Genomic DNA, 16,618 nt, shown 5'->3' on the forward strand with positions numbered 1-16,618 from the left:
AGCTAAATAACGTCACTTAACTGCTATTTCCCCACCAGACGATGCCAGATGAGGTTGCTCAGGAACTTGGAAGTTGTCAGCATCAGCATCAGCCATCAGCAACACTTTAGTACAGCACTGAACACTTGACACTTTACATTAGCACTCAACACTTGACTACACCACAGATACTTTGCACACTTTAAATTAATAAAAGATAAATTTTACAATCACTGCACAATTTTGCACGATTTAATTAATACTGTATTTCAATTCAAACTTAAAGAAGGATCTGGACTACTACTGGCGTCGATGATACTGACTGCTGCTATCGAACCGTCAGTTGATACGGAGCAATCGATTTTGCGATTCATCGAGCGCCCCCACTCTAGCAAAAATTTGAACGTCGAATACAGTGACGCGCAGTAGCGCCAACGGCGCGAAATTTCACAATTGGAATTTAATCATTTTATTAAAAATTATTTGTGTCAATAATTTTTGAATAAAAAATTAAAAAACTCACATTTTGCTGGTTTTCGATTACTTCATTGAACTTAGACTTAAAAACGTAGTTGATACAATCAAGTAACTAACAATAAATTACACTGATATTAATTATTAACACAAACTTAACACTGACATCACTTACGAAATAAAACACTACACTCACGAACCGCGATTTTTTGTTTAAAAAAAAAAGAACACAAGTATATTTTTAAAAATGATACAGTAGCCGACGTCTTATAACTGTTGGGTTTTTTTAAAAACAATAAATTAAAAAAAAAAATATTTTAAAAAATTGCATCTATAGCATTTTAAATTTTCTATACGTGCATATTTTTAGTTTATATTTTTTTTATAATTTATCATTTTTAAAAAAATCTGAAAATTATTGATCGTCTGCTAACTTCAGGATGATTTTTAAAAATGCCGGCAAAAAATGACTTGAACAAAAAAAAAAAAATTTTTCACTTCACTTGATAAAAAAAACTTTTCACTGACACAAAAATATTCACTGATTAGTCTTCAATACTTTGTCCATATAAATAATAACTAATAAAATTTACTTTCACTGATTTTAAATTAACAAAACAAATGACAACGAACACCGATAGCTTAACAATGGAAACACAGGCACGATTTATTTAAGTTAATTGTTTTACTACTTACATTTTACACACTGATTTAATTATTATCACAAACTGTTCAATTACCATCAAATAATATTTAACAACATTTGTTTTAATAAATATAATTGCAAAAATATATTATTTATTTATTTAATCACGAGCTAGACGAGACCGGCGTCACTACTATGGCGGCAATACGGAGTTGCACCCGAAGCACTTGCGCAGTTGTGGGAGCGGTTGGAAGGGAAAGCCTGCGCAGTAGAAATAAAATTAAAACGCGCGTGCGCAGAGGCATTCTACAGATGAGTATGAATGTAGCTGACAATTTTCAATTTTTTAAATTTCGAAATAAATGAATTAAATAAAAATAAAAATCAAATAAACTTTAAAAAATGTGCGTTTGTAGAATTTCAAAATGTGCACTTTTTTTATTTTTATAATTTTAATTGTTTGATTTGTTTATTTGTAATTTTAAATTTGTACATGTCTGCTACATTCACACTCATCATTTCTGCAGAAGGCGCTACAGGTACTTGTGTTCAGTCAAACAATTAGTAGTTTTTGTATATAATTCAACTAGACAAACAACTCGCTTCGGGTTGTTCCGGCCAGTTCCGACTCTTATCAAATAAAATCTGTACACCACATCCATAACTTATATATTTATCTGTTTATACTTCATACATACAATTCCTACAAGTAGTCTCGGCTGTGTAAATTATGTACTTCTATTAATTATTGTATTTATAAATAAAGTAATTTAATATTAAACCAATTAATTATGGCGACAAACAAAAGCACTCGTCAGATTTTGCTATCGCTGATTGATGACATGGAATTAATTGCAAAGTAAGTCATTATTTATTGTTGCTAATTTATATAAATAATAAAAAAATATCTTTGATAAATTTATAGAGAAATGATTGAGAACACGATAGCTCAGAAGCATCTCAAGTTGTCAGCAACAGAATACGGACAACTGGTGCAATTGCTGGTTGTTAAAAACAATGAGTTGAAATCAATGCTAAAGCAGGCCTCCGAACAAGAAAAAATAAACATAAAGATGGAAGCGTTGAAGGCAGAGGTTGACAAACAGGACCAGGACATTCAGCAGCTCCAGCGGCAACTGAAAGAAGCCGAGCAGATTTTGGCGACTGCTATTTATCAAGCAAAGCAGAAACTCGAGTCAATTGCGCAGGCCAATAAGAAACCAGTGCCTTCGGAGGAGTTGATCAAGTTTGCTCATAGAATCAGTGCCTCGAATGCGATTTGCGCTCCTTTGACTTGGCAGCAGGGGGATCCTAGAAGACCATATCCAACTGGTAATTATCTTCAGTCTTCTCAGAGTATCAATTCACTGTTAATTTATTTTTTATAATCTACAGACATTGAAATGAGACTAGGATACTTGGGACGTTTAAGTGATTTACCGCTTAATGGTTCGATACTTGGACCTCATTCAGGAATCCCGGCTGATTTACACCGAGCTGGTGGTGGCAGCGGTACCGGAGGTCATCCAGGTCATTATTTTTATTTTATCTATAATTTTATGAAATGATCCTAAAGTTAGCAGACAATTAACAATTTTCGGATTTTTTTTTCCAACACTAATTTAAAAAAAAAAAAAAAAAAGGGCACATGTAGAAAATTTAGAAAATTACCGAAGCAATTTTTGGAAGTTTATCGTTTTTGAAAAATTCAAAAATTATTAGACGTCGGTTAATTTCAGTATCATTTTTATGATCCTGAAGTTAGAAGACAATTAACAATTTTCGGATTTTTTTTTCAACAATTTAATTTAAAAAAAAAAAAAAAACTAAAAATATGCACATGTAGAAAATTAAAAAAGGTATAGGTGCAATTTTTAGAAATATTCTTTCTTTATAATTCATCGTTTCTAAAAAAATCCAAAAATTATCAGACGTCGGCTAACTTGAGTATCATTATAATTTTCCCTAGTCCAGCTAATCTTACAAATGTATATATAAAAACAGAACCACCAGCATCCATAGCAAACCAATTTGCATGGCACCCATCTGGAGAATTAGTGAACATCAGCATGGGTGGAGTCGGTGGACAAGGAAGTGTGGCCATCAATACTCACAAACAGGAGACTGAAGACGTCGAAGTGATGTCAACTGATTCATCTAGCAGCTCTTCCAGCGATTCACAATAAAATTTACGCATCAGTAATCCTCATTATCACCGTCGTCTCATTACTCAATTATTTTTCTTAAACGCTATTTTCTGTACATAGCTTTTTTTTTCTTAATAATAAAAATCATCGTAAAAGTTTTTGATATAAAAATATCTAATATTATTTATTTTAATAATTAACCTACAGTATATTTTAAAAAAATATGTACGGTAAAAGTTTATCAAGCTGAGTATCACTGAATGTCTTCTCTGGATTCGTCAATGAATCAGTATTCAATCTATGTTTAAAATGAAGATTATTTTCAACAAAGTCTACACCCAGTAACTTGCAATCTGCTGATACTTTTTTCATATCATTGTAAAGTAAAATTTCTTTTAATTTATCACCAGGAAACGTCAAGATTTTGCTTTGGTATCCCGCGCTCATTATTTCCAGAGCGTCCCTAAATTATAAACAAACAAATAAATAAATATGAGGATACGCAATTGATAATATCAATGACTAATTACCTCCTGATGGATCTGATGTTGTTTAAAACGGCCATAGCAAGTAGAGAAGGCAGCTGAGAGACTTTACGACACACTCGTACATAATTTTTCAAGTACCACCCAAGAGATATTTCCAGTGCTTGTTGAACAACCGGTGAGTTCCTATAATTTCCGCTTGATTTATAAAAATGAAACCAGTTATTTTGTTAATTATCATTAATATGAAACCTGTATGTGCTGGGGAGAGACAGTCCGCGTGATAGAGCCGATGGGTCGCCCAGGTAGAGCAGGAGGTACACAGCTTCAATGGTGCATCGGTTGGTGAATTGTTCACTTTTTTCAAATTCCGTCGGTTTCTTTTCCTCGTGAACATCAGCGCTGGCATAATTGACTTCGTCATACAGGACGAGTAGTTGTTTGATGCATTCCAGTAAATGCTGATCATTGAATTTGGGGACGTAATCCTTCAAAGGTCTCTCCCGCATTCTAAAAACAGAATATTTAATGCAATAAATAAATTCAATAAATAAATGATTAAATTTTTTTTTACCTTTCAGCAGCATAAATATGAAACTTCACTATTGGTTCCAAAATTTTAATACTCGTTATTGCATCTAGTCTCTGTATGATCATGTCTTGTCTGATTGCCCGGATCCTGTCGAATGTAAATTCGTAAATTAAGCTCCAGTCTACGTCTTTTCGGAGTGAAACTCTGGAAAAAATTTATTATGTTTAATTGACATGGATCTTTTTTTGTCATAAATTATTTTAGTAAATAAATTTACTTGTTAAGTAAATATCTGACAGTGAGCATGAGTACTGGTCCTGGTCTCAACTCACTGGGGTCATCCGCGAACGACTTCCCTGCGCTGGATCTTTGGAAACATTTTATTGTTTTGGCGGGATCAGCTTTTTTGTGTTTTTGATTTTTAGTTTTTTCATCGATCTCTAAAATACTTAACAAACCTTCTCGTTCTCTTCTGAAAATATTATTTTATCATAACTGATTAAAACTGATTTAAATTTTTATCGGAAAATAAATTTATAATTTTTCGATTAAATCCGATTTGAATTTTCCAATCGAATTCAATCCAAGTTTTTAATTAAGGAAATTATATTGTTGTGATAAATTTTTTTTAAACTTACAGACATCGTTCTTTTTCTGAACACATTGAAAAACACGTGCCGATTATTTTCTTCGATTCAAAACTCATTTTTTATCACTTATATTATTTTAAAAATAAATAAAATATATTTTATTGCAAATTACGAGATATTAATTCTATTTATTGCAGTTTTAAAAAATTTTACATCTAGATTGAGGTTATGTAAACGTTACATATTTATTTGAGATCATATGGTTTGTAAAATATATGACAGTATTTTTAAAAGTACATTTTACTTCATAATTATCATAATTATTACCAGATAAAATTAAACAATTATTTTATTATTTCATTCAAAAAGTAAATATTTGACAGCTGTCACATGACAGAATTAGAATTCAGCTAAGCGGCAAATTTAAATTTTAAAGATTACCAATTAAAATTTCCAGGAATAATTTAAGTCTCTTATCAATTTCAAATAAAATTTATTATCAGGGATATTAATATCAGTCCAATAAAACAAATTATTAATGAGAAGTCGGCGCGCGATTTAAATAAAAAATTTTTATCCTAACAGTTTTCAAGTTTGAATTTTCTTTATTTTCGGTACAAAATGAACTTTTTTTTACAATTATCATTATTTATCCAGCGGAATGTCCAGTAATTTTTTCAAGGTCACAATTTAAAATATTTCAAGACCTGGTTCTCACGACTGTCGTGCGCTCTGGAGTTTGTAACCAACACTAGGTCCCGAATGATTTTTTTTTGAAGGCGTGTGGGAAGCGTTGTATGTCAGAAAAAAATGTAACGAAAAAAAAAAAAGGAAACAAGACAACAGTCATATGAATTTTAATTGCGTCTGTACAAAAAACGCGCGAGAATACTCGTATCAATGATTACACGTGTTATGGGTGTGTGCTGTAATACAAAGAACAAAAACAATGCAAGTTAATAGTGAAAGTGTAAACAATAGTTGTTGCAATGGTGGGAAGGTTCATGTTGATTCTAAATCAACAAGAGATTTGTCCAATCAACACCAACAACAATTTCCTCTTGATAACTTTGCTGATGTTACTTTGTTGTCTGCTTTACGCCCGCCACAAGCTTCTTCAACTGTTGAAAGAAAAGTGTGAGTTTCATATTTTATTTAAATAGACATACTTATTTATTTATTTTTTTTTTAATTAACTATTTTATTTTAAAGGTTAGCTTGTATTTATTTATTAATTTTAATTCATTGAACAGAAGCAGATCAGTTCCTAGACCATACGTGCCTGCAAATTCACCAATAAACGACCACAGTAATTTTTGGAGTGAAGGACAATCTGGGGATCATTCGTTGACAGGAAGCGCGGGACGCAGTTCGTTGGGGCTCATAAACGATATTTCAAATCGTAAGTATTTTTAAATAATTAAATATCACTTTTATTTTATTTTATTTAATATTTTACTGCTGGACAGTCATGAAGGACCAGTCTAAAATGAACAATGCAACGATAAATATCGAGACTGAAAGAGAACTCGCTAGACAATTGTTATTGAGGTGCAGCCAGCGTGATAATAATCCTGCACTATTTGGTAAATTAATAAAATTTATAATACAGCTGGTATAAATATTTAAAAATTTATATTAAATTAAACAGATACGAACAAAGAGAACGATGTCAACATACAGAATTTATCAGCAACAGAGGAAGGAAAGGCCTCGCTACCCCAGCAGGCGTCGAAATTAAATTTTACCAGCGTGAGTTATTTTAAAATATAATGAAATATTTAATTACTGTTGTGCTGAAGGTTAATAATTTATTTTAGGTAAGCTTTGAGCCAGCGGAATTTACCGGGCGGTCATCAATAATCAATGACGGCGGTACGTCAGCATTGACGTCTGTTCTGTCCAGTTTCAAAGGCAATAATTCCAACAGCTATGGGTTTAGTTTCAATAGCACCGCCGCCGAGTTGATGGAGAAATTCGGCAATGATGATTTTTTATCTGGCTCACAGTTCAATAATAAACTCGCGAATGATGAATTGTCCTGGCGACAAAATTTTGATCCAATACCGCCTTCAGCCACTGCCGGTATTCCCGCCTCTACGAATACCAGCAGCAATAACAAGAACAATAATAATAATTATAACAGAAAAGAACATCTAGACTTGACGTGTTTTTCCGGGATAATCGGCGAATTAGATTTATCGATCGCGTCTTGTGCAACGGCCGCAGCTGAGGGTCGCAGAGTTTCAGTCGGCGAATATTTCAAAAGAAAATGCGACCCCCTGGGTCAGTTGTCCAACAGTACAATCACCAGCACCGATAGGCCTAATTTCGGGCTGTCCAATATAAGAAGTCCCGAGCGTGTCGCGGGTTACAAATCACCAGTTAATAATAGCGAGCAAACCAACACTTTGAACGGTTCCGCGGAAAGTGGACACTTTGAACCGTCTGAAAGCTTCGGAAATAATTCAACGATAAATAGTTGCGACGAAACGCAATTTTCAAAGACAACGGTGGCCGATGACTTGATGAGTCTGAGTAAAATAGCTCAGGTGCTGCAGTCCGATGAGATGGGCGGCAGCCCCCGACGACTTATCGATCAACTTTTAATGCTCAAGAAGAAACAAAAGTCTGATAGCCTTTTAATGCTGAGTTCAAACACCATTACACATGGAGGAGACACTTACACGGTACTGCCACCGAGGGCTTCATTGCCTGTTATGGACTACACTTGTTCCAGAACTTTAGTAGCTGATGTACCGGATAATGATGGAGGAAAAAAATCAGATGGATTAGCGCTTGATAATAATGGTGTTAATGATGTAATTAAAAAAGACTTTGGGTCTTTTAATGATAAAAGTAATTCTAATAATGACAGCGAGGCTGCTAGAGCATTATTTAAAAGTACAAAAGACGTTGTTGACGGTTCGATAAATAATAAAAATAGCAAAGGAATTAAAATAATTAAAACGTCAATATTGTCACCAGCACAATCGCCATTGTCGAAATTTAAAATTATAAATAATAGTAGTAGTAGTAATAATAATAATAATAATAATAATAATTCACTGCATAATAATATTAAAAAAAATAATAGCAATGATGAATTGTCGGTTGAAAATATTCGTCAACGTCAGTATCAGTATCAGCAGCAAAATAAAACGGTTATAAAACAAGAACCGGATCAGACAAATTATGAAAAACGTTATAATGAAAAAATAAGCATTGGTAAAAATACTCGTGATTTATATAAATGTTTGATTGGCGCACCGCGAGATGCAGACATTGAGATTAAAAATGAAAGCGATAGATGGTTGATATGCACATGTAAATTACATCAAATCCAGGGTAATAATAATAATAATGTCGAAATAAAAGTGCCATCAGAGCAGATTTTAATTGAACCAAATGAAACTAAAACAGCTAAAGTACTGGTTAATTTTTTAAAACTCAGTGATCCGGTAATAGCCTCACTTAATATTCAAGTAATGGACATGTCGACACGTGAAATATTTACGAAACAACATATGATGTGTTTCATTCCAACAGTAAATGATGAATTTATAAATAAAGACATACCGTGCAGTTCGACGTCAATAACAACAGCAGCAGCAGCAACTACAGGAACAAACGGTGATTGCCGTCGAGAGATAGAATTAATTGATGCACTGCCAGTTGTATTAAAAAGCGATAAAAATAAATATATACGCATTAAAAATGTAAAAAATAAACCGGTTAATTTGTCGGTGGCTGTTGAACCACTCGATAAATCGCCTCAGGATAATTTTAACATTGAGCCAAAAAATTTGACACTGGAAATTAATGAAATGGCCAGTGTGTTAATTAAATATCACAGTACGCGGACGAAATTAAATGACAGACAAGCGGTTATTAAAATAAAAACAGACGATGATAGTTATTCATATTCAGCAGTATTAGTAGTAGTAGAAAAGGACAAAGACAAAGACAAAGAAAAAAATAAAAATCAAGGGGGAAAAGGAGAAGGAGAAAAAGAAGGAGAGGAAGAAAATAATAAAGTTGGAGTTGATAATGAAAATAACGATTACTGTCAACGGTGTAATACTCCACAGCGTATGATGTTTACTGGTGCGTCTGGTAGTGCCGGTACTTGGGCTGGTTCTGTTGAACACGGCGCCGGCGGCGATATTGTAAATGATGCTGGTTTATCTCCTAGCAACAATATATTGTCACCGGCATCAACAGCGAGCACAGGGACGACAATAGCGCCGAGAATAAATTTATCTGGTAGAAATTCACCTCGCAGTACAACATCTACAACAACAACATCAAACACTGGCGGTTCAAGACCACCTACAGCCGTTACAGATGACGTTATAATTCCAATAAAGTCAACACATTCAACTTTAGTCTGGACTACAGTTAAAGTTGGTAAATACGAGAATCGTGAGTTTACAATACGTAATATCGGTAATTGTAAAATAAAACTACAGGGAGTAATTACTGACAAAGATAATTGTTATAAATTTTTGAAAGATCGAGACTCGAGTACGAATATCACCGTCACGTTGCAGCGCATGGAGAGCAAGACATTTACGGTGATATTTAATCCGTCTAGCGTCGGTCCGGCGGCTGGAAAAATAACCTTTTCTTATTATGATAAGAAGCAACAGCAGCAGCACCACCATCATCAACATAATAATGACAACAACAACAAAGAGTCTCGAGCTTCGAGGATAATTCCACTTTACGGTTACGGCGGTTACGCAAAAGTTTGTGTTGGTCAAGCCCTTAAAATAATAGGCGATCAAATGTGGCTGCCTCTCGGTAAATTGAACTCAAACGGTACCCTAAACACCAGAATAAAACTAGAAAATACGGGCGATTTGTCAGCTTACGCTAAAATATCGTTGGTACCGAAAGCCGTTTATCCATCAGTTGAATCAAATTGGCACATCGAACCCACGGAATTGATACTCGCGCCCAAAGAGGTGCAATGGATAACACTCGGATTTCGACCTCGTCGAGAGGACATGGCGTTATTACGCGGGGCAACGTCCTACGGGGTGAGAGGGGCCTGCGGTAATTCCAGCGGCAATGTTACAGATATAGCGACTCTGACAATAATGCACGGAGATGAACCCACAAGGTGGAGAGTACGCCGACTCTATAAAAAATTAATAGAAACTGAGCAGGTTAAAAAATCTAAAGATAGCAAAGATATTTTTATGGATATGCTACACGAAATTAGCAAAGTTATAACCGGGGAAAAATCAATAAATAACTTGAATACCATACGCGACTCTGTACAAGATATAGGTATTTTGTGTCGACAACTTTTGCGACACGCAATAACGCTAACAATGGAGTGGGATTCCGACGACACGATGTCGATATATCAGGACGCTGATTATGATTATTACTACGATGATGACTCCAATGAATCAAAATTATTCCAATCACTTTACAGCGCCAGCGAGATAAACAACTGCACGGCAATTACTGTTACCAATGAAAATAGTTATTATTTGCCGTCTGAAACTACTCGGTATTTGCCCGACGCAAATTATATTATCAGCGCAAACAACAATCAGCGATCATCGGCATCAGCGTCCGACCCAACCTCGGGCGTAACCATCGACGTGGAAGAAGACAACAAACAATTCACCGTATCTCCATTATCTGTAACTTTAAGTCCGCCAATTTTGAAACACGCGACTGTCATAATAACAAACATGACAGGAAAAAACCAGCCGTACAAAACAAAACTCCTGTCTCACAACGAGTGGATCAGTGTTGTGCCCAGCGAGGGCATGATCCCTGCAAAAAGAGGGATACTCGTTACAGTAAAATCAAGTAATAACACCGCCGTTGACAAAAATATCGAGGCCGTTTTACGAATTTATACAGCTAATGAGAAACGTGATCTCAAGATAAAAATCTTAACTGCCACCGGTGTTTCTTCCACCGAACCAGCTCCCGCTAAAGGAAGACCAGGATCCGGATCTTAAATAACGTTAAGCATCTTATGCATTTACGCGCGCGTACTTTAAAACTAATTTATATTACTTATATTTAACATTACTCTTTTTTTATCTTTCATTTTTTATTTCTCTTCATTTAGTGTAATGTTGTACTTATAAAGTAGGAAAAAAACGAGGCAATTTTTATACGTGAATTTGTTTTTTTTTATACTAACTCATACAATGTTATGATATAATTATAATATAAGATATATGTATGTATACAAATAAATATATATGTATATTTCTAGTAAAGTTTAATCTATAATTGTTTTCGCTCGGGATGTGTAATCAAATTTAACGGGATATTTATTGCCGATGGTTTCAATAATTCTTTTCATGTTGAGGGAATCGTGTATGCCCGAGTGAAGTCTACCTTGCATCGGCAAATCTAATTGGTTTAGCATGTCTCTCAGGCTTTTTGGGTAATACTGCGTTGCCATGTGAAAAATTTTCTTCAAGTCGATCCACTGATTGAAATAGTGAGGCACCGGCAAGTCGTCAAGATTACACTGATTAGGCAGCATCACTTTCAGATCCCAGTCGCCGCAAGTTACAAATGTACTTTCGCAGTTATTATTATTATTATAATTATTGTCGTCTATATCCTTGATAAAATTATTTGTTGCGAGCCATGTAGAAAATTTATCCAGTACAACTGGGAAATACTCTTCATTCTCAATTGTTTCTTGCATAATTCCCGTTAATTCTGTACAGAACGGACTTATAATTGGATTTACTCTCGGTTTTACATATTCATGAAAGATACTCTCTATTTCCCAATTTTTAGTGCTAACCGCAACGCAAGGAAACTCGATTATCTCCTGGTTTTTTATCTGCACATGTTTTTCGCAAGTCGCTTCAAAATCCAATACCAGTAAATATTTGAATTTTTGTACGACATCATCCGGTGTTTTGCGTCCAAACGATACCGGCCCTACGACTTTTTTCATAAAACGCAGCGCCATAATTTAAATCTTCCCTTTTTTTATTATTATTTTCTCTTCTCTTCTGCTGATGTGCACCAGCTCAAGCTAAATGCGCAAGCTTTCATCAGCATCCACCTTCACACACTTTTTTGCTTAAATAACTCACGCCTGGGATTACGTCGTCAATATTTAATTTTTTTATCTTTTTTTGTACCGTGTGCTCTAAAACCAATAATAAAAAAAATGTTTTAAAAATAATAACAGAGGAAAAGAGAGTAAGTATAAAAAAGTACCCTGGTGCAAAAGCAAAGTCTCTCCCGTCTCTCCCGTCTCGTGTCTCGCTCGTGTTTACCCACTAGTTTTCTCGTGCATTACAAAGTATCAACACGAGTGCACACACACGTTTGCGACATATAGATATTGAGAGTAGAGGCTACGAGCTACAATACAACAGTGACATGCCTCAGCCTGTCACATGGCCATTCAACGTCAGAGTCACGTGTCTCTGAATAAACGGCGTAGTGATTGGTGACCTGGTACTTTTCGCTATAATCACTGTCTGTATTTCACGTATCACGTAACCAGTCACTGTTTCCTCGGTGACAGTCCATGTGACAGTACTCTATACTCTATACTTATTATTATTTTATTTTATTTAGTATTTGTGTCGTCACGCGGCGTCACCCGTCGGCAGACTGACAAATGCGCGCGAACGAAAAATAATATTATAACCTCTGTCCATCTGTCCTCCAGCTCAAGTTGGCTTTATAAACCGTAATAATAAACCCGGTGCAACGTGCTAGTGCTGGACAACAAGACCCGCATACACAAGTGATTCATTTATCGCGGGTTTTTTATTTTCGCGCGCGAAAAGTAAATTAAAGGGGTAAAAAGACTCAAGGGGTTGGAGCTCAGAGCCGAGGCAGTTAAATATTTTTTGTTTATGTCCCAGAGCAGGCGGCAATGGTAGCTGATAAATCTGGAAATTTACCGTGGTAAGTTGGACTGGTATGATTAAATATTAAATGAGAAAATGGTTATGGCAATGTAAATATTAACAGTGTATGTACTTGGGTTTATTTGTATGTTTAACGTTTCCGTGGGTATTAAAGGGTCGAAAAGTACCGGCCATCAACATTAGATGACCTCATTTCACACGAGGACATTATTAAAACTAGTGAGTATTCATTTTAATTAAATACTATTTTTAACTCTGGAAATTATTTTAAAAATACTTAATAACCGGAGAGAATTTTTATTTTATTTACTTTTTACTGAGAAAAAATTTTATTTTTTATTTAATTAATTTATTTATTGTAAATTTAATTATAAAAATTTGATAATACTGAAGTTACCATGATCCTGACGTTAGCAAACATTTAAAAATTTTTGAATTTTCGTTTTTCAATAAATCAACTGCAAAAAAATAATATAAAAATATGCACATGTAGAAAATTTAAAAAACTATAGGTGCAATTTTTTCAAATATTTTTTTTTAAATTTTTTATCGTCTAAAAAAAAATCAAAAAATTATTTTATGTCTGCTATGTTCAGTATCATAAGTTAGCCGACGTCTAATAATTTTTGGATTTTTTTTAAAATAATAAATTATAAAAAAAAAAATATATGAAAAAATTGCACCTGTAGTTTTTTAATTTTTCTACATATGCATATTTTTAGTTTTTGTTTTTTTTTAATTAAATTGTTGGAAAAAAAATCCTAAAATTATCAATTGTCTGCTAACTTCATGATCACAAAAATTTGTAGTATGGAATTTAATAATGATCCTGAAGTTAGCAGGCGATAAAAAATTTTGTAGAAAATTTAAATAACTACAAGTGCAATTTTTTAAAAATATTTTTTTTATAATTTATCGGTTTTAAAAAAATCCGAACGTCGGCTAACTCCAGTATCATAATTTAATAAAATCTTAGATGCATAAAAAATTTAATTTAAAATTTAAATAAATAAATTTTTTAGAGCAAGAATATAATTTGAATATTAAATTAATTTTTTCTGGTACTTTTGAATAATTATTTATTTATTTTTAGTTAACAAATTTATAAATGAAAATCAACTGCCGCATTTATTATTTTATGGCCCTCCTGGTACTGGAAAAACGAGTACAATCCTGGCTTGTGCCAAAAAATTATATACGCCAGCACAATTCAACTCGATGGTGTGTACCCGTGACCATACTTTATAAACTATTCAAGCTTTTTAAGTATCATTAATAAATCAATCATACTGCGGGTATTAGGGGATTAATATTTTGCGGATTACTATTATTGTTGTTGTTGTTAGGTGCTGGAGCTGAACGCGTCGGACGACAGGGGTATTGGTAGTGTTAGAGGTCAGATACTTAGTTTCGCAAGTACCGGAACAATGTATAGATCTGGATTTAAATTAATAATACTGGATGAAGCTGATGCCATGACAAACGACGCCCAAAATGCCCTCAGAAGAAGTATGTCGGGTTTTAATTTATGACGTGTGCTGAGCGCCGGAATACTAAAGTTGCATTCTTCAGCAGTGTCATACATATATATCAGGCTGTGCCAAATAAAATCGATGGTTTTTTTCGGCTCCAAGAAAATTGGGCCCAAGTACAAAGCGCGCGCTCGTTTGAATAAAATTTTCCATTTAAAAATACGGGAAAATATTTTTTTAACTGAAATTTTATGACTAAGGGGATCAATAAATTGAAACGACCATAAGATATTTTTGTAGAGAATTAAATGCGCTACAAAAAAGGTCTCTTATAATTTTTTGAAAAATCCAACCGTTTAAAAGTTATTTGAGCTTGAATTCGAATTTACGAAAATTTTTTTTTTTTCCCCAAATTATTAATTTGTAAAACCTGCGATTTTTGAACGGATTAAAAAATGATTAAATAACATACTTTGATTGTCAAATAATGATCTACAAAAAAAGTCTTATGACATTTCGCGATACGGCTGATAGTTTGCTGGCAAAGTAAAAAAAACTAAAAATTTACCATAAATTTGAATTTGAACGCAAATAACTTTTGAACGGTTAGATTTATCAAAAAATCATAAGAGACCTTTTTTGTAGAGCGTTCAATTCTCTACAAAAATATGTTACGGCGGTTTCGGTTCATTGATCCGTTAACGTGTTATAAAATTCCAAAGTTAAAAAAAATTTTTTCCCATGTCATTTAAAAGGGAATTTTATTTTACCGTGAAAAAAATGTCGATTTTATTTGGCACAGTCTGATGTATACATATTTATATGTTTTGTTTCGTTACAGTAATGGAAAAATATACCGAGAACGTGAGATTCTGTATAATTTGTAATTATCTCAATAAAATCATACCTGCGCTGCAGTCCAGATGCACAAAGTTCCGGTTCGGTTCCCTGAAATCCGAACAGATTCTCCCTCGACTTGAGCACGTCGTTGCAGAAGAAAAGTAATTGCATTAAGACGTTATTTTACAAAGACCATCGGAGCTCGCGCGGGTTTTCCGAATTTTGACAAATTAAAAGTTTGTTTTATATTTTTTAGAATAAATATAACTGAAGATGGTAAACGTGCTCTCATGGATTTAAGTGGCGGGGATATGAGAAAAGTCCTTAATGTTCTTCAAAGTACGTGGCTGGCATTCGGATCAGTTTCTGAAACAAATGTTTATTCCTGTGTTGGTCATCCTCTGCCAATTGATATAAAAAATATATTAAATTGGTTACTGAACGAGCAATACTTTTCAGCTTACTCGAGTATCCTTTTTTTATACCTTTCTATTTTTATTTTAAAGTAAAACAAATAAAGTGTACCTGGTTATTTTTATTCAACTCACCCTTTGATTTAAATCGATTCCTTAATTATTCGCTAATCAGAGATCAACGATTTGAAAATAAAAAAAGGTCTGGCTCTACAGGACATTCTGACTCAGTTGCACCTACTAGTGAACAAAAGTATTAATCAATTAATTAATTAAATGCTTTCTGTGATAATGACAATTATTGATACGATTATGATTTTGTTTCAGTTGAATTTCCGGATGATTTAATGATGGATCTAATTATCAAACTGGCGCAAATTGAAAAGCAAACTGCAGCTGGATGTAGCGAAGCAGTTCAACTAAATGCTCTAGTTTCAGCCTTTCAAAATGTTCGCGATATTGAAAAGGTGTGAGGAGCGCGGTGTCGTAGAGTGCCATGACAAGTATTAAGTACACAGCGATGCTCGGAATATAAAAAATTCACTATAAAACAATCGTCTCGTCGAGCTGAATTTAGAAATGTCTCTTAATTTATTTAATTTTTTTTTCCTGACTTATTTTTTTTACGTTACTTTACGCTGCATCTTTTATGCTTGCCAGCGAAAAACAAAACTAGTGAAATATTATTTTTCGCGGACATCATTATCCAAGTGTATCCTATTAAATTTAACGAGAATCAACACTGAGATGTGTCAGCAAGCTTTTAAATTTTTTTCATTATTTTTTTAACCTTCCTATGAATTTTGTATTATACATTTTATATATCTATCTGCTACTTTTTCTTTTTAAAACCGTTTTCGGTTGGATTCTTGGTGTGTACGTACAAGCACTATCAGCAACAGCAGCAGCAGCAGCATCAGCGGTAACAGTTGTAACAACATGTGTTTTTGATTTTTGTAGTCAACTCACTGTACTATTTAAATTTTATATTCACAACACAGAGGCAATTAGACGTAGTGGTGGTAGATAGAGAACGAGTATCTGCTGTGTAATACAACCAGTAATATAAATAGTAGCGGCGGTGGCGTCGGCTGTGGCGGCAGAAGGATCGGACTGCAGTGCTTGCAGTCTGAGTTGAATCTATCATATAA

At 33.8% G+C, this 16,618-nt stretch overlaps 5 protein-coding genes across 5 annotated transcripts; 3 read left to right on the top strand and 2 right to left on the bottom strand.

Moving 5' to 3' along the window:
• Window positions 1-1,736: 1,736 nt before the first annotated feature.
• Window positions 1,737-3,390, top strand: LOC130668805 (mediator of RNA polymerase II transcription subunit 4). Its single transcript, XM_057471278.1, has 4 exons — window positions 1,737-1,958; window positions 2,025-2,431; window positions 2,495-2,629; window positions 3,104-3,390. The coding sequence occupies exons 1-4, from the start codon at window positions 1,891-1,893 to the stop codon at window positions 3,283-3,285; spliced, it is 792 nt and encodes a 263-aa protein (XP_057327261.1). The 5' UTR covers window positions 1,737-1,890; the 3' UTR covers window positions 3,286-3,390.
• Window positions 3,391-3,430: 40 nt separating this feature from the next.
• Window positions 3,431-5,505, bottom strand: LOC130668803 (SAC3 domain-containing protein 1). Its single transcript, XM_057471276.1, has 6 exons — window positions 4,902-5,505; window positions 4,541-4,735; window positions 4,306-4,467; window positions 3,984-4,241; window positions 3,777-3,917; window positions 3,431-3,709 (listed from the first exon to the last, which is right to left on the bottom strand). Exons 1-6 carry the CDS (start codon window positions 4,967-4,969, stop codon window positions 3,460-3,462), a joined length of 1,074 nt encoding a protein of 357 aa, XP_057327259.1. The 5' UTR covers window positions 4,970-5,505; the 3' UTR covers window positions 3,431-3,459.
• A 297-nt stretch (window positions 5,506-5,802) lies between these two features.
• On the top strand, window positions 5,803-10,843 carry LOC130668798 (uncharacterized). The gene is made up of 5 exons (XM_057471268.1): window positions 5,803-5,990; window positions 6,107-6,255; window positions 6,323-6,439; window positions 6,505-6,605; window positions 6,674-10,843. Exons 1-5 carry the CDS (start codon window positions 5,803-5,805, stop codon window positions 10,841-10,843), a joined length of 4,725 nt encoding a protein of 1,574 aa, XP_057327251.1.
• A 244-nt stretch (window positions 10,844-11,087) lies between these two features.
• LOC130668806 (ERI1 exoribonuclease 3) lies at window positions 11,088-12,318 on the bottom strand. The gene is made up of 2 exons (XM_057471279.1): window positions 12,078-12,318; window positions 11,088-12,006 (listed from the first exon to the last, which is right to left on the bottom strand). Exon 2 carries the CDS (start codon window positions 11,821-11,823, stop codon window positions 11,113-11,115), a length of 711 nt encoding a protein of 236 aa, XP_057327262.1. The 5' UTR covers window positions 11,824-12,006; window positions 12,078-12,318; the 3' UTR covers window positions 11,088-11,112.
• A 199-nt stretch (window positions 12,319-12,517) lies between these two features.
• On the top strand, window positions 12,518-16,235 carry LOC130668804 (replication factor C subunit 5). Its single transcript, XM_057471277.1, has 8 exons — window positions 12,518-12,779; window positions 12,897-12,961; window positions 13,836-13,963; window positions 14,089-14,251; window positions 15,056-15,215; window positions 15,311-15,522; window positions 15,643-15,720; window positions 15,795-16,235. Exons 1-8 carry the CDS (start codon window positions 12,748-12,750, stop codon window positions 15,938-15,940), a joined length of 984 nt encoding a protein of 327 aa, XP_057327260.1. The 5' UTR covers window positions 12,518-12,747; the 3' UTR covers window positions 15,941-16,235.
• The last annotated feature ends 383 nt before the right edge of the window (window positions 16,236-16,618 follow it).

Source organism: Microplitis mediator, chromosome 5 (assembly GCF_029852145.1).
Source record: "Microplitis mediator isolate UGA2020A chromosome 5, iyMicMedi2.1, whole genome shotgun sequence".
NCBI classification, from domain to species: domain Eukaryota; kingdom Metazoa; phylum Arthropoda; class Insecta; order Hymenoptera; family Braconidae; genus Microplitis; species Microplitis mediator.

What these genes read in the sequence shown, in the direction of transcription:
- LOC130668805 (XM_057471278.1), top strand. Translation starts at nt 1,891, where the DNA reads ATGGCGACAAACAAAAGCACTCGTCAGATTTTGCTATCGCTGATTGAT. An exon ending in GACATGGAATTAATTGCAAA is followed by an intron (nt 1,959 to 2,024) that starts GTAAGTCATTAT and finishes ATAAATTTATAG; the next exon opens with AGAAATGATTGAGAACACGA. An exon ending in CGGTACCGGAGGTCATCCAG is followed by an intron (nt 2,630 to 3,103) that starts GTCATTATTTTT and finishes ATATAAAAACAG; the next exon opens with AACCACCAGCATCCATAGCA.
- LOC130668803 (XM_057471276.1), bottom strand. Translation starts at nt 4,969, where the DNA reads ATGAGTTTTGAATCGAAGAAAATAATCGGCACGTGTTTTTCAATGTGT. An exon ending in TCTCTCCCCAGCACATACAG is followed by an intron (nt 3,918 to 3,983) that starts GTTTCATATTAA and finishes CGGAAATTATAG; the next exon opens with GAACTCACCGGTTGTTCAAC. An exon ending in AACATCAGATCCATCAGGAG is followed by an intron (nt 3,710 to 3,776) that starts GTAATTAGTCAT and finishes TTTATAATTTAG; the next exon opens with GGACGCTCTGGAAATAATGA.
- LOC130668798 (XM_057471268.1), top strand. Translation starts at nt 5,803, where the DNA reads ATGCAAGTTAATAGTGAAAGTGTAAACAATAGTTGTTGCAATGGTGGG. An exon ending in TCAACTGTTGAAAGAAAAGT is followed by an intron (nt 5,991 to 6,106) that starts GTGAGTTTCATA and finishes TTCATTGAACAG; the next exon opens with AAGCAGATCAGTTCCTAGAC. An exon ending in CATAAACGATATTTCAAATC is followed by an intron (nt 6,256 to 6,322) that starts GTAAGTATTTTT and finishes ACTGCTGGACAG; the next exon opens with TCATGAAGGACCAGTCTAAA.
- LOC130668806 (XM_057471279.1), bottom strand. Translation starts at nt 11,823, where the DNA reads ATGGCGCTGCGTTTTATGAAAAAAGTCGTAGGGCCGGTATCGTTTGGA.
- LOC130668804 (XM_057471277.1), top strand. Translation starts at nt 12,748, where the DNA reads ATGGTAGCTGATAAATCTGGAAATTTACCGTG. An exon ending in CGAGGACATTATTAAAACTA is followed by an intron (nt 12,962 to 13,835) that starts GTGAGTATTCAT and finishes ATTTATTTTTAG; the next exon opens with TTAACAAATTTATAAATGAA. An exon ending in CACGTCGTTGCAGAAGAAAA is followed by an intron (nt 15,216 to 15,310) that starts GTAATTGCATTA and finishes TATATTTTTTAG; the next exon opens with AATAAATATAACTGAAGATG.